Source organism: Camellia sinensis, chromosome 8, assembly GCF_055761805.1.
Source record: "Camellia sinensis isolate YWXY chromosome 8, ASM5576180v1, whole genome shotgun sequence".
Lineage (NCBI taxonomy): Eukaryota > Viridiplantae > Streptophyta > Magnoliopsida > Ericales > Theaceae > Camellia > Camellia sinensis.
In genome coordinates this window covers 10,450,559-10,465,806 of record NC_138968.1, presented here as the reverse complement: position 1 = coordinate 10,465,806, position 15,248 = coordinate 10,450,559, and the positions used below count along the sequence as shown (strand labels likewise).

Here is a 15,248-nt window from a genome sequence, read left to right as displayed (position 1 = left end):
AAGTATCAAGATCACAAAGTTGGAGGCAAGAGATGATGGTGCAAAGATTATGAACTGGTAGAAGAATTCAAATCAAACAAGGATGAGTCAAACTAATTGCAGTAGGTTGGGAACAACAATTCAATGACAAACAATGTTGCCGAAGTTGTTCAATGGGTGTTAGCGTAGATGTTGCAAATTGGAAAGACAATGATAAATAGCAAAGACAAGGATCCCAATGAAGAAAATATGATGTTCTGGCAAAGTGAGATGGGCATTAGGATCTTTTGATGGATAAAGATTTTGATGCTGCCAATGCTTTTATTCAGAAGGAGATTTAGTTGGTGGGTTGGTGTGAAAATAGAGGTATGGGTGAGCAAACGAAAGAAAATTGTGTTAGCTTTTTAATCAATTTTTTCTGATTGAGTCAACGTACAAAGAAAATGGTTAGTAAATTGGAGAGAAATTCTAGAATTTTCAAAGAATTTCTTTGGGTTCAACCCAGAGAAAATTTAAATGTCTTTGGATTCGTTTTGACCAATTTTTTCTAAGTTCAAATTCAAATTCAAATTCTCTGGGTTTGGGAAATTTATCTGGTTTGAGTGAATTTCTTTGGGTTTGGAGAAGGGAAATTTCTCTGGAGAGAAGGGAAGGCTAGGAAGGCTAGAGAAATCTTATCTGGAGAGGGAAATTTCTCTGAAGGCCAGGGAAGGAAAATTTATTTGGAAAGAAGGGAAGACTAGAGAAATTTTCAAATTTTCTCTGGAGAGTTGAGTCTAGGAGAGGCAGGGAGGGCAGAGAAATTTGTTTAATTTTCTCTGCCTTTAATTGAGTAAAATTGGTGAAGTTAATTTTCTCTGGGCTTGGGAAGTCTAGCATTTATCAATTTTATCTGGTTTGAATATTGGTCAAACTGAACCTAGAGAAATTTGAATTTTCTCTAGGTTGAACCCAGAGAAATTCTTTGAAAGTCCAGAATTTCTCTGGACTTCTGGATCAACTTGAGGGACCTTAGATATTATGAAAATATTAGATGTCCTTTATGCTATAAAATCTTAATACGAGGGACCTTAAAAAAAAAAAAAAACCCATTTGGAGGATATACAATCCAATTATATATTATGCCCTTGTTTGGCATAGGCTAAAATAAGATTGGGGGCTAAAATAGTCAAAAAAAAAAAAAAAAAAAAATAGGCTAAAAATTTTACAAGACAAAATATTATATTTCATTTTTTTTTTACAAAAATAAAAAAACAAGAAAAAACCTAACCTAAACAAGACTTTTTAATTTCAAATTAAAATAATTAAAAAAAATAAAAAATAAAAAAATAAAAAAATTAATCCAAATTGCTAAAAAAGCAATATATCCCCCAAAAAAAGGAAAATGAGTAAGAGTACTAATTAGTGCTATCACTAATGATGTGGCAGTGGACCCCATCAGGAATGATTTGATGTTTTGAGCTTGGTGTTGTATTTTTTTTCTTTTTCATTAAGTGCCATGTCATTAATAGGTTTTTTAGAGTTCCAAAATTAGTGATCTCTACAATTGTTGAAAAAAAAAATTACAAACACAATATATGGGGCCCAGTATATAATCTCCAATCTAAACATTTATCTCCAAGAATCCAACAGGGCATTGACTCTCCAACTCTCGCCTCTCTTCCTCAATTCAACGCACAATGTTCACACCACACGCCACAAAGGCAAAACCCAACGGTTCAAATCCAACTGCACTACAAAAACAAAATTACATCACCTTCCATATTCAGAGAGAGAGAAACAGTGGAGTCAATCTGAAGGAGGAGCAATCTGGCCCACCAACTGTTCCATAAAAATGATGTGAGACAGAGGTGCTAAATTTAGACTTCATTAATGTGTACTACAATAATGCTCCAATCGATTTGTACTACAAACCCAGGTTAGTACTACACAGGAATAGTACACATTAACCTTATTTCCATGTTGGTAAGGTTTTCTTGATTCAACACCTATAAATATGGTAATTTGGTGATTTGTTTGAAATACCCAATTGAGGGTTTATTGGGTTTTGTGAGCAAATGCAGAGGAAGTCAATAACCGATCTGGTGATTTGGCTGTTTTGTGGAGTTCTGGGGGTCGGCATTTTTGGGTTTTGCAAAGATTTATTTGTTGATACATACATTTGAAGAATTCAGACTTGAATTTTGAGGCTTTGTGAGCTTTTCATACTCTCAGACCTTCCTATGCTAAGGAAAAGAACTATCCAGGTGAGATCACTCATGTTTACTAGCTTGCTTCCTTTTAAAGTTTTTAATTTTTGTTTTTAGTCAATTGGCAGGAGAATATTTACAAAATATATTAGAAAATTACATTAAATAGAACAAGTAATTACGTAAGAAAGTCCAATTATATATACCTGCAACGAAAATGCTAATATGCACACTCCTATCATTAGAAATTTATGAATTTTTTTGGGTAAAAGTTATGAATGGGGAATTTATGGTGTGCACCTAAAGTGAAAGTTCTAAACCATTGTGATTATGTTGATTAGTTATGAACGATGTGGTGAAAATGTTAGGAACCATTTGTAGTGACAAATCATTTTGGTGAGAAAAGTTACATGTTAAGGTATTTGTTACGGAATATTGTGGTTATGTTAAGTTTGTTGTGGTAATGCAGTATGCCATTTTTAGAATATGCACCACAACTCCCTACCTGCAAACTCAACATCACAGCCACTTTAATATATGAAAGAGTTTAAAGGAAAAAAATAACATCTAAAGAAAAACCTAATATGAAATAAATAATTAGTCTCTACTTTGACTAGAAATTGACACTAACCTCTCTTAATATATGAAAAGAGTCCATAAAGGGAAGAATAACAACTAAAGAAAAAGCTAATATGAAAGAAATAATCAGTCTTTACTTTCACAAGAATTGACCTTGACCTCTCAATTAAGGTAAGTGTCCCTAGCCTGTTAAGCACGGACACGGATACAGACACAGGCATGGAACACAATGATTTTAAAAAACTGGGGACATGGACATGGACATGGCAGGGGACACGGCAAATTTTTTTTATATTTATTTACGATTGAGATTAATTTTATGTTACCAAACAATCAAAATTCATAAAAACTACCATTAATTCAATATATATACATATATATATATATATATAAATCACTACATTTAAACAAATTAATAGATTATCCATATTTGGACACGTGTGTCCCCTGTGTGTTCCTAGCAAAAAAATAATAAAATTAAGGGACACACCACCTATTAATTAAAGGGACATGCCTTTTGGCATGTCCCGTACGTGTTCCTGGCGTGTCCCCATGTCTGACACCGTTACTGCGCCTATTTTGAAGTGTCCATGCTTCATAGGACTAGCTCAGTTGATTTTCAAATTAATTTTTATGTGTATTTGTTGACTGTTTTTTCATATGGGGTTCTTAAGAGTGAGTCTGATGATTGAATTAGACAAGGGTCTACACTTGGATAATTCAAATGGGGAACGTTGGTGTGGAAGAAGAGTTGAACCAGATTGAGAGAGAGGTCTCAGAAGAGTTGCCAGATGAGCCGGAGGACGTAAAGAGAGTTCTTCCATGGACAAAACAGATCACAGTTCGAGGAATTATTGCAAGCGTACTGATTGGGATCATTTACAGTGTGATAGTGATGAAGCTCAATCTCACAACTGGGCTTGTCCCTAATCTCAATGTCTCGGCTGCTCTTCTTGCCTTCGTGTTCATACGGACGTGGACAAAGTTGCTTCAAAATGCTGGATTTGTCTCATCTCCGTTCACTCGACAAGAAAATACTATAATTCAGACCTGTGCAGTTGCTTGTTATAGCATTGCTGTTGGAGGTTGGAGATCAAAACTCTGGTCACTTCAATGCTTTAATAGGGTATTGCTAAGTTTGTAAAAATTGTTTTGTTTTTGGTTAATTGTAGGTGGTTTTGGGTCTTATCTATTGGGATTGAACAAGAAAACATATGAGCAAGCTGGGATTGATACAGAGGGGAATTCACCAGGGAGCTACAAGGAACCGGGGCTTGGTTGGATGACTGGTTTCCTTTTTGTAGTTAGCTTTGTTGGCCTGTTGGCTCTGGTTCCTCTCAGGAAGGTGTGTTCATTTAATTTTGTTTTCTTTGTATGCAAGGGTTTGTTTCACTGATTTTGAGGTGGATTCATTTGTCAAGTTGATGGGCTCGATTGGGGCAGCTTCTTAAAAAAAGTTGGTAATTAGAAATCAGAAAGCAAAAACGATCCATATCTAGTTTATAAAATTATAAGTTTTTTTCCTCTGGGTTTATTTTTGTTTGTCGTGAGTTTTTATAAAATTATATCAATTTTTTTAAAAAAATTTTTAGGTCTAAAAATTCAAAAGAAAAAAATAAAAAAAAAAAAACTGAAAAAAAGTTTACTGATGAAAACAAAAATAGACCAATTTTGTCGAAAAAACCTATACAAGTTGGCTTATTATTTGTCGTTACTGAATTTTTTTCATTTCTTTTAATTTTTATTTTAGGATAGTCTAGACTTACCTAAAAATTAAAACATATTGACTCAAAGTTGATAAAAGTTCACGGAAGACAAAAATAAGCCTAAAAATCTGTAAGAAAAAACGGTGCAACACTAAATACTCTGGCACATATTACTAAAATAAATAAATAAAACGAAGTTATAAGCAATTCTACTAAGCTGCATGAAACAGGGGGCTGGTGTTCTGAAAATTCATGCAACTTTAATTGATGATTTGGGTGAACTTTGAATTTCATAATGATCTCTCGAAGGGTTTTTGTTTCGCTTTCAGAAACTTGTAATGGTTTGTTTACTCTGCATTTTTTGTTGTTTGCAGATCATGATAATTGACTACAAATTAACTTACCCTAGTGGAACTGCTACTGCAGTTCTTATTAACGGTTTTCATACTGCTAAAGGAGACAAGATGGCCAAGTATGCATCTTTTTTCATTAACTGCCTGTTATCATGCAATTCAAGTTTGGAACAGCTCAATATAGTAACAATCCTTTTGCAGGAAGCAGGTTCATGGGTTCATGAAGTTCTTTTCTATTAGTTTTCTGTGGGGTCTCTTCCAATGGTTCTTTTCTGGTGGTGAACAATGTGGATTCTCCAACTTCCCCACATTTGGATTGAAAGCTTGGAAACAAACGTGTGTACTTGATGTTTGTTCTTGTGCATTTGCTAGTTTTATTTTCGATCCGAGATTATTCAACAGTTGTTTATACATGCAACTGAATTTTTTGCAGATTTTACTTTGATTTTAGCATGACTTACATCGGAGCAGGAATGATTTGTTCCCATCTTGTGAACTTGTCATTGCTTCTTGGAGCTGTGCTCTCTTGGGGGATAATGTGGCCACTAATTAGTGAGCAGAAAGGAAATTGGTTCCCTGAAACTTTACCAGAAAGCAGTATGAAGAGCCTAAATGGTTACAAGGTCCATGAACAAGGAGATTTAACTTTCAATGTCATTTTAGCCGAAACTTCTGAGATGTCTGTGAGCGTTTACTATGGCTTCAAATCTGAATCTAAAAGAAAATTATTATTTTTTGCTTGTTTGTGCTTCAGGTTTTTATTTCTATTGCTCTCATCTTGGGAGACGGGCTCTACAACTTTCTCAAGATACTTTTCTTCACCGCTCAAAGCATATATGGTAGATTGAAGAAGAACCCCAAAACATGTAAATTAGCAACTATATGTCTTCTTTATTTGCAGTCTCTCTAGTTAAATTAGCAACTAGACTAGATGGATCTGATAAATAAAAAAATAAAAAGGTTGACTTTTTTTTTTTTTTTTTTTTTTGGTCTTTAGTGAATTTCTTTTTGATTTTTTCAAAGATCCTTCTGGACTAGGCTAAACGGACCTAAAAAGTAAAATTCTTGACACATTTAAAAAAATCCCACGAAAGACAGAAGTCTGGAAAAAAAAATGTGGAAATTTTACTAACACGCGTATTTTCTTCTAACTGCAGTTTCAGATGCCATGAATCAGCCCCTGGAGGATCTTCAACGAAACGAAGTATTTGTAAGAGAGGGCATTCCCTTATGGGTAGCGTGTATTGGGTACTCGCTTTTCTCCATCGTCTCCATCATTGTGATCCCGCTCATGTTTCCTGAACTCAAGTGGTATTACGTTCTTGCTGCCTACTTGTTTGCACCCACTCTTAGCTTCTGCAATGCTTACGGTGCTGGCCTAACAGATATGAACATGGCCTACAATTATGGGAAAGTGGCCCTCTTTGTTCTTGCTGCTATGTCTGGGAAAGAATCTGGCGTAGTTGCAGGACTTGTTGGTTGTGGTCTGATCAAATCCATTGTTTCCATCTCCTCTGATTTAATGCACGATTTCAAAACCAGCCATCTCACCCTCACATCCCCTCGATCAATGCTACTTAGCCAAGCCCTTGGGACCGCCATAGGCTGTGTGGTAGCACCTCTCACATTCTTACTCTTCTACAAGGCTTTTGATGTTGGGGACCCGAATGGGGAATACAAAGCTCCTTATGCCCTCATATATAGAAACATGGCGATTTTGGGTGTTGAAGGCTTCTCTGCCCTGCCTCAGCATTGTTTGCAGCTTTGTTATGGATTTTTTGCCTTTGCACTCGTGGCAAACTTGGTGAGAGATGTTAGCTCCAAGAAAGTTGGACAATGGGTTCCACTTCCAATGGCTATGGCGGTGCCTTTCCTAGTTGGGGCTTACTTCGCGATAGACATGTCTGTCGGTAGTTTGGTTGTGTTTGCCTGGCACAAGCTGAATGGAAGGAAGGCTGGTTTGATGGTTCCTGCAGTTGCATCAGGTTTGATTTGTGGAGATGGGTTGTGGATTCTGCCTTCATCAATCCTTGCTTTGGCCAAGATTCATCCTCCAATTTGTATGAACTTCTTGGCTGCAAGGATTGTCTGAGAAAGAAGAAAGGAGGGTAAGAGATGGAATTGGGTAACTATATAGAAGAATTGTATTATGGGCAAGAATAGGTAGTTACATGAGTAATCAATTATACATCTGTAGTTTTGGACGAGTTTAGAAATGATAGAAATGCAGATTAAATTTAATTTTATCTCTTACGCTTTGTTTGGTTGAGCGATTTGGAGAGGGATTTGGAAAGGAAAAGGGAAAAGAAGTGTAAAACTAGGTGAAATATAGGTATATTTTATTCACATTTCACTTTCATTTTCTATTTTCCTTTCTGATTCCCTTCTCAAATCTCTCAATCAAACACAACATTAAACTATCAGTATTTTTTTTAAAATTTTATATTTAAACTATTAATTTCATTTATTAAGTTCATAAAGTTATTTCAGCTTCTTCTTTTCTTTTCTTTTCTTTTTTTTTAAAGACTTAAACTTGTCCAATTATACTTATCTAAAACTGTTTAAATCTGTCCAAATTTATATGAATTTAAAATGGATTAAACATGAGCATCCGTTTAAATGAGTACTATCTCTTCTGTTACATTATTAACTACCACCATGATAATCACCACGCCCAGCAGTGACCCAGGATTTTTTGAGATTTTAGGTTAAATATTAAAGGGCTTGTTTGGAAACTTGGTTATTTTAGTTGATTTTTTTTGCTATTTTAGAGTATCTCTAATAGTTTGTTATTGGAATTTCTATAATTAAATTTGGCAGTTGAAAATAAAAGTGGTGCTCCAATGGTCACATATGGCAACTGTTATATGTGCCCATAGCTGCCAAAACCTCCTTCCTTCCCTCCCTTCCTCCTAGAAAAATAGATAAATTTTTACAAAATCGCCATTTTTACAAGACTGCCATTTTTGCATAACCAAAGAAACTAGTGTGTTTGACCAAATACACCAGTTTCTGTGTTTGATTCAGCCAAAATAACATTTGACCATTGGAGCAACATTACTATAATTCTACCATTTTTTGTTATTCGTTGCTAAATTATAACAATGACAATGCTTTCTTTTGTTTTGGGTGAATACAATGGCAATGATATTATAGCATTTGCCTTTAGAAATGCTCATAGCGTGGCTAAAAAAATTGTGTTTACGATGATAGTTTTTTTTTTTTGGTAATTGATTTGATGGATATGAGAGAAAAAGTGAAATAATTATAGTTTGAATGTGATATTTTGTTTTGTTGTCTATTTTAGTCCAAAAAAGCCTCCCAATCCAAGTTTCCAAACACCACCAAAATGAGACATTAAACTATTTTGACAACACGGTTAATTTTTTTTTAAAAAAAAAAGTCAAAATCAATTTTTAATTTACTTCTCAAAACAAATCAAATCTTTGAAAAAACGAAATCTTTCACAGTAAGAATTTTAAAATGTTTTTTTTAGTGAACTTTAAGCAACTGATTAAAATAACTTAATAATTGAATCACTTTTAATCACCCCACCACCATCGTGCCAACATTGTAACCAACGATATTATATCGCCACCACCTACCACCGCTACTATACTACTATGCCAACATTGCTAACACCACTACTATATACCATCACCATGACCACCACACCACCACCTCTCCACCATCACTAACTCCAGCTCATAAAAAGTAGTTGGCATGGCAGGAAATGATTTTGAGAGGAAAGAGTTAATTTTTTTAGTGGCAAATTCTTATATGAAGTACACAAGCGATGCACATGTTCTCTACTGTTTAACCACAAAGTAAAAGGCTATATCATGTGATAAGTGGCAAATAGAGGTTAGCATTGCCACATCATGTACTGTGCAACATATTTCGAGAGAAAGTTAAAAACACATCTCTATAGTCTTCGTAAAGGTCATAGTTTTTCTCCAATTTAAACCGAATTGGAGAATATTATTGAATTTTTATAGGTTTGTTATGGAACTCATATCGATCATTTGAACTGTTTAATATATAAAGTTCGTCGAGTATTTCATTCTTATAAAAAATTACATTAATTAAATATCAATATCTCAATTGAAGACTCAACAGTATCCTCTAATTAAAATATCTAACTAGAGAGGAGTCTCTCCCCTTCATAAAATACAAACCTCATATATTATATTATAAATTAAAAATATCAGAAAGTCAAAGATTTAGACTTTGGGTTTTAAATTTTTATCAAGAATGGTAACATGCGGTGGAGATTGAAAACGTATATTATAGAGTTTATGTATAAAATAAATTTGAATCACATATTGATATTTCTATATACTTTTTGAATAAAATTTTTAAGGAGTATTGCTACATCCACCGAATTTGGACTTATTTAAATTGTTTGAATTTGTGCATGCCAATTATTCGGCCAGTCATCCGGACGGATGCCGATAGACAAGGATGACAGTTGTGGTTGACAAGGATGACAACCACAAGAGTAATGCCGGACATTCAGTTTATACAATTCGGACGAACTCAATGGATCAATTATTTTTTAATTACTAAATTTATAATATTACTAAGCCTCCGTTTGGGAAGTAGGTTGGCTTTTTGGTTTTTTTGGCTATTTTAGCCTGGGCTAAAAAGTTTGGTTTGGGAAGGGCTTTTTGGCTTTTTTGATTTTTTTTGTGAGAAAAGAATGTAATGATTGTGGGTTGGATGTGATGTTTTGTTTTTTGTGGCTAAAATAGCCTATTTTGTCTTTTGTGGCTAAAATAGCTAAAAAAAACCCCGTTTAGCTCTTGCCAAACGGAGCCTAAGAACTATAGGTGAGATAGAATAGCATAGCAGCTCAGATTCCCATTAATATAAAGATGGGGATTGGAGATCGGGATTGAGAGTAGACTCCAACCATAACTTATTGGTCCCAATAATCCCAACTCTTGGTTAGATTTTCAACACTTCAAATTTGTAGCTTTGCCATAATCATTGTGAACTAGTACTAACATATTCTAAATTTTGTAAAATTTCTTTAGATATTTTGGTGAATATCAAAATTAATTTTCACCCTATCAAATTTTAATAACCATTCGCCACCAATATCTTGGACTAGTCCTTCGCGCTCCTCTCCACTATCTTGCATCACCTCCAACCTCTCTCCTCCCTCTATCGCCTCTACTTAGCTCCTTTCACTTGCTACCACTAGTTGTGAACACAAAGAGAAAGAGAATGAGAGAGAACGAGAAGGAGAATCGCAAAGTTCGGGTATTAAGGGGGTCGCGAGTGTGGGATTTGCAAGGATTGGAGGTCGCAAAGATGGGGAGAGGCTTAAAGATGATAACTGGAGTTGTGGGTGGGCAATGGAGGGTGGCCGGACTTAATGGTGATGAGGGTAGGGTTAATGGGTTTGGAAGGTTACAAATAAAGGCAAAATTGAAATTTTGTTGAAGGGTTAACTTATATTCCGTTTACATTTTTTTAAAAAAAAAAATTTATAATTTAAAAACAATTTCTCTATTTATGTTGCCTTTTTTTTTAAAAAAAAATTCGTACTCAAATTTATAATCTAAACACAATCTTAAATAATATTGCACATTTAATATCCCATCACCAAAAATCTCATATAAGGGTATCTCCAATAGTTCACCAAATATTTAATCAAATATGAGTAAAAAAAGTACGAATCCCTTTATCTGATATCAGTCACTCCAACAGTGTAGTTATTAAAACACAGGTTGACTGGGAAAACGACTAGCCGGATGTTCCGCCAGTCAACCGACAACTGTTCCAGCTTAGACCTTTTTGTACCATCCCCTCCAAAAATCTCATTGCTTCCTGAAGTTTACCTTAAGCAAGAAGGCCTTTAACAATGACATTTTGAATGATTGAACCATGAATCCAACCTCTTGATTTCATTTCTTGTCTCAACTCCATTGCTTTTCCAAGCTCCCTATCACCATAGAGGCAGTTTATTATGATTCTCAAACTACGATTACTTGGCTTATGTTCTATAGACGTCATAGTAGTAAGATAATGTAGAAAGCGTGACACCTCTTTGCACCAAGAATACCCATACACGAGAAAGCTTTTGAAATGCAAAGTGCTTGGACAAGCAAATTGAGAGTTTCATAATCAAGCTAATTAGTCAACTTTGGCATCTTCTCTAAGAGACTGACAATTGTCCCTATATTGTAACTAGATGCACAAAGCGCTTTCACTAATATTGACAATGCATTCAAAGGCAATTCTTGGCCCAAAAAACCATTTCTTCAACCTTCACAAGTGCAGTTCTAAAATTTCTTTGATCACAATCCTTCAATATAAGGGACTTAAAGTCAAGAATCAAGGAATCTTCAAGAATCCTCATCATAGTTTTCTCATATTCAATTAGGTCTGTTTCTAAATAAAGTCCATTGCCAGGATTATTGAAAACTTTGTTTTGGAAAACTCCACATCATTGATCAAACAAGGCTTTCTTTTATCCGGGCGGTCAACTGGTCAATGTGATTTTTTCACAAATTATGCCTTGAGGTGGTCATCCGGAAGGACATCCGGTTAGATGTCGGTCGGTCGTCTGGTGGGTTTACACTCAACGGCTATGTATAGTAAATTACTGAAAAGTACAAGACATTCTCAGTTTAGCAAAAGATTTGAGATGTTCTTAATTTGATACGAGTTTGATAAAACCATTGAAGACCAAAAAAAATATGTTTTTTCACAAAATTTAAATTTGGTGATGAATTTAGTTAAATGTTAGGAATGGCCTAACATAAACCAACAACACAAATGCTGAGATATTCTTAACCCATAGTCCAATATAACCATAGTTTAAGGCTTGGTTTGGGAATTTTTACTTTTAATTAAAAAATTATTATAAATTATTACATTATTCTCTCTATTTTTTTACATATTTTTTTATAAAAAATTAAAAAATTATTAAAATAACCTATTACTTAAAATATTCTTGTACCTCATTTGAAAAGTTGTTTATTTTAAGGGTCATGCTAGGGAGCTCGAATCTGAGCTCCCTCGAATGCCCCGAATTCCATTTTTTTTTTTTTTCAACAGAAGGAAGAAGAAGACGGAGGGGGAGGGGGAGGAGGAGGAGGAGGGGGAGGGGGAGGGGGACTGTAGGGGGCCCAAAAAATGGGCTGGAGGCGGAGGCGGGGGGCGCGGCGATCGGCGATGGCAAAGGCGACGAGCAGAGGCATGGCGATCGGCGACGGAGGCAGAGGCGCGACGATCGGCGACGGTTCTGCGACGGATCAGAGACGACGGCGACGGCGACCTCTTTCTCTCCCTCTCCTCCCCCTCCCCTGCAGGTCGACGAAAATGGCAGAAAAAAAAAAAAAAAAAACCTAATGCCCAAAACGACGCCGTTTTGGGCATTAGGGGGATTATGGGGGCTCATTTTCGAGCTCTCAAGCATTATTCTTATTTTAATTGACTTCCGAATTTTTTAACTATCTTAATCTGGCTAAAAAATTATATTTGAAAAATTAATTGACTTTTTTTATTTATTTTATAATTGATTTGATAATTATAAAAGAAAAAAATAATATGCTTATAATTTACCGGTAACATTTTATCTTATATTTTAGGAGTTGTTTGAGATGTCTTAAATAAATGTGTTTTTTGACTTTTTAGACTAAAAAATTGAGGAAAAAAATATGATTATTTGGATTAACTTTTTGACTTTTTATGAAAAAATATATATTAAAAAATTGTATAAATTAGTGTGTAGAGAAAAATTAAGATTGAGAGTTATGCAGCAATAATTTTTACCTTTTGGTAAATAGTAATAACTTTTTAACTTTTTAAGCCTTCGTTTGAGAAGTGGGTTGACTTTTTGGCTTTTTGGCTTTTTTGGCTATTTTAGCCTGGGCTAAAAAGTCTGGTTTAGGAAGGGCTTTTCGACTTTTTTGACTTTTTGGCTTTTTGGTGAGGTGTCCATATGTAATATTACTAAACTGTCTCTAGTATTAAATTTTGTTTTTATTTGGGCGGCTGTCCTGACAGTGATGTCACCAACCCAGGCTAAGTTTTTTTTTTTTTTGTTTACAAATAGTTTTTCATGTGGTTTTTATTTTTATTCTATTTTTAATTTCAATTTGTTTTCATTTTTTGTAAAATAATAAAAAGTGAGGTTTTATTTTATTGTCCTGTGTATTTTAAGAAATTATTTTTAAAACTCATAACCAAACACATAATTCGAAACTCCATACTACTTTCACAACTCTACACTCAAATCATAACCAAATACATAACAAAAAAATTAAAATATTTAAAAAATATTTGTATAAAATAGAGTTTGAATTTTTTTTATAAAAAATTTTAAAATTAAAAAAATTTAAATCGTAATATTTTAAAATTTAAATCATAATATTTTTAAAAAAAAATCGTAATATTTGAAATTTAAATCGTAATATTTAATTTTTGCCTTATTTATTTATTTTTTTGCCATATTTATTTTTATTTATTGTTTTATACATTAATTATTTATTTTTTGCCTTATTTATTTTTATATTTATTGCCTTATTTAATTACGTGACGAATGGTAATTTATGTTTTCATGTTTTCTTTTTTAAAAAAAAAATTCAAGGAGCCGTATCAAACACATATCAAAATAAAAAAAAAAATTATTTTAACAACAAAATTTAAATAATTTAAATATTCAAAAAATTTAAATAATTTAAAATGTTAATATTTTAAATTTAAAAACAACTCTACACTCAAGTAGTAACCAAACACATAAAATGAAACTCAATTAATAAATTATTGAGTTAACTCATAACCAAACACATAACTCGAAATTTTATACTACTTTCACAACTCTAAACTCAAATCATAATATGTTAAATCGTAATATTTTATTTTAAATATTTAAATAATGTACATAATCTACAAAATTGAATAAATAAAAAATTAAAATAAATATTCACAAAATTGAAATCGAAAAAATTTAAATAATTTAAAATGTTAATATTTTAAATTTAAAAATAACTCTACATTCAAATCATAACCAAACACATAAAATAAAACTTAAGTAATAAATTATTTTTAAAACTTATAACTAAATGCATAACTTGAAACTCTACAGTACTTTCACAACTCTACATGCAAATCATAACCAAATACATAACAAAAAAATTGAAATTTTTAAAACTATTTTTATAAAATAGAGTTTGAATTTATTTTTATAAAATATTTTAACAAAAAAACAAAAAAAAAATGTTTTTAATTTTTTTTTTCAACTTTGTTTTTTCTGAGAAAATGTGTTTTTTGGGAAAATTTTTTTATTTTTATTTTTTGTTTGTGCTGCCACATGTCCCTCTTCATGAGGGATAGTTTCATAAATTCTCCTGACCGTTTATTGTTGCCAACCAACCGTGGCTCTTTTGTCTTTTACGGGCTAAATTAGCCTCTTTTGGCATTTAATGGCTAATTTAGCCCAAAAACTTTTTCCAAACGAATCCTAAACAACTTTTTGACCACGTGTAAAACTTGACCTTAATATACCAATTCATAAATAAATAAATAAAATAATGCTCCACTCAACTCTAATAATTAGATACAACACCAACACCAAAACACACACACACACTCACCCCCCCCCCCCAAAAATAAATAAAAAATCAATTATTAAAATTAAAAAATTAATTTTAATTTTTTTACACATTTTTAATGCTCCACTCAACTCTAATTCTTTTTATTTTTTTACACATTTTTTCATAAAAAATTAAAAAATTATTAAAATAACCTATTACTTAAAATATTCTTATACCTCATTTGAAAAGTTGTTTATTTTAATTGACTTTCGAACTTTTTAACTATTTTAATCTGACTAAAAAAATTATATTTGAAAAATTAATTGACTATTTTTATTTATTTTATAATTAATTTGATAATTATAAAAAAAAATAATATGCTTATAATTTGGCAGTAATATTTTGGCTTGGTTTGGAAAGTGGGTTGACTTTTTGACTTTTTTGGTTATTTTAGCCTGGGCTTAAAAGCTTGGTTTGGAAAAGACTTTTCGGCTTTTTGATTTTTTTGAGTTTTTTTGTGAGAGAAGAATGTAATGATTATGGGTTGGATGTGATGTTTTGTTTGTTATGGCTAAAATAACCTATTTTATTTTTTGTGGCTAAAATAGCCAAAAAAACCTGTAAACCCACTTGCCAAACACATGCAAAGCCTTATATTTTAATATGCCAACCCAAAAATAAATAAATAAATAAAATAATGCTCCACTCAACTCTAATAAGGAGTTGTTTGGGATGATCTAAATAAGTGCATTTTTTGTCTTTTTACGAAAAGATGTGCAGAAAAGTAGAGAGGTATAGGGGATGCCAAACCACCCCTAAATAGAAACAACCCCCCTCCCAAAAAAAAATAAAATAAATAAATAAATAAATAAAAAATAAACTCTATTGTGA

At 32.7% G+C, this 15,248-nt stretch overlaps 1 protein-coding gene across 3 annotated transcripts; it reads left to right on the top strand.

Moving 5' to 3' along the window:
- The first annotated feature begins 1,584 nt into the window (after positions 1–1,584).
- YSL3 (YELLOW STRIPE like 3) lies at positions 1,585–7,047 on the top strand. 3 transcript variants are annotated; one of them, XM_082884701.1, is made up of 9 exons: positions 1,585–1,897; positions 2,043–2,225; positions 3,445–3,832; positions 3,920–4,092; positions 4,828–4,925; positions 5,008–5,142; positions 5,240–5,429; positions 5,561–5,672; positions 5,964–7,047. In XM_082884701.1, exons 2-9 carry the CDS (start codon positions 2,202–2,204, stop codon positions 6,896–6,898), a joined length of 2,055 nt encoding a protein of 684 aa, XP_082740827.1. In that variant the 5' UTR covers positions 1,585–1,897; positions 2,043–2,201; the 3' UTR covers positions 6,899–7,047. The 3 variants fall into 3 exon arrangements, with proteins under 3 accessions (XP_082740827.1, XP_028094387.2, XP_082740828.1); XM_082884702.1 differs by having other exon boundaries at positions 1,654–1,897; positions 3,422–3,832; XM_028238586.2 differs by having other exon boundaries at positions 1,585–2,225.
- Positions 7,048–15,248: the final 8,201 nt, after the last annotated feature.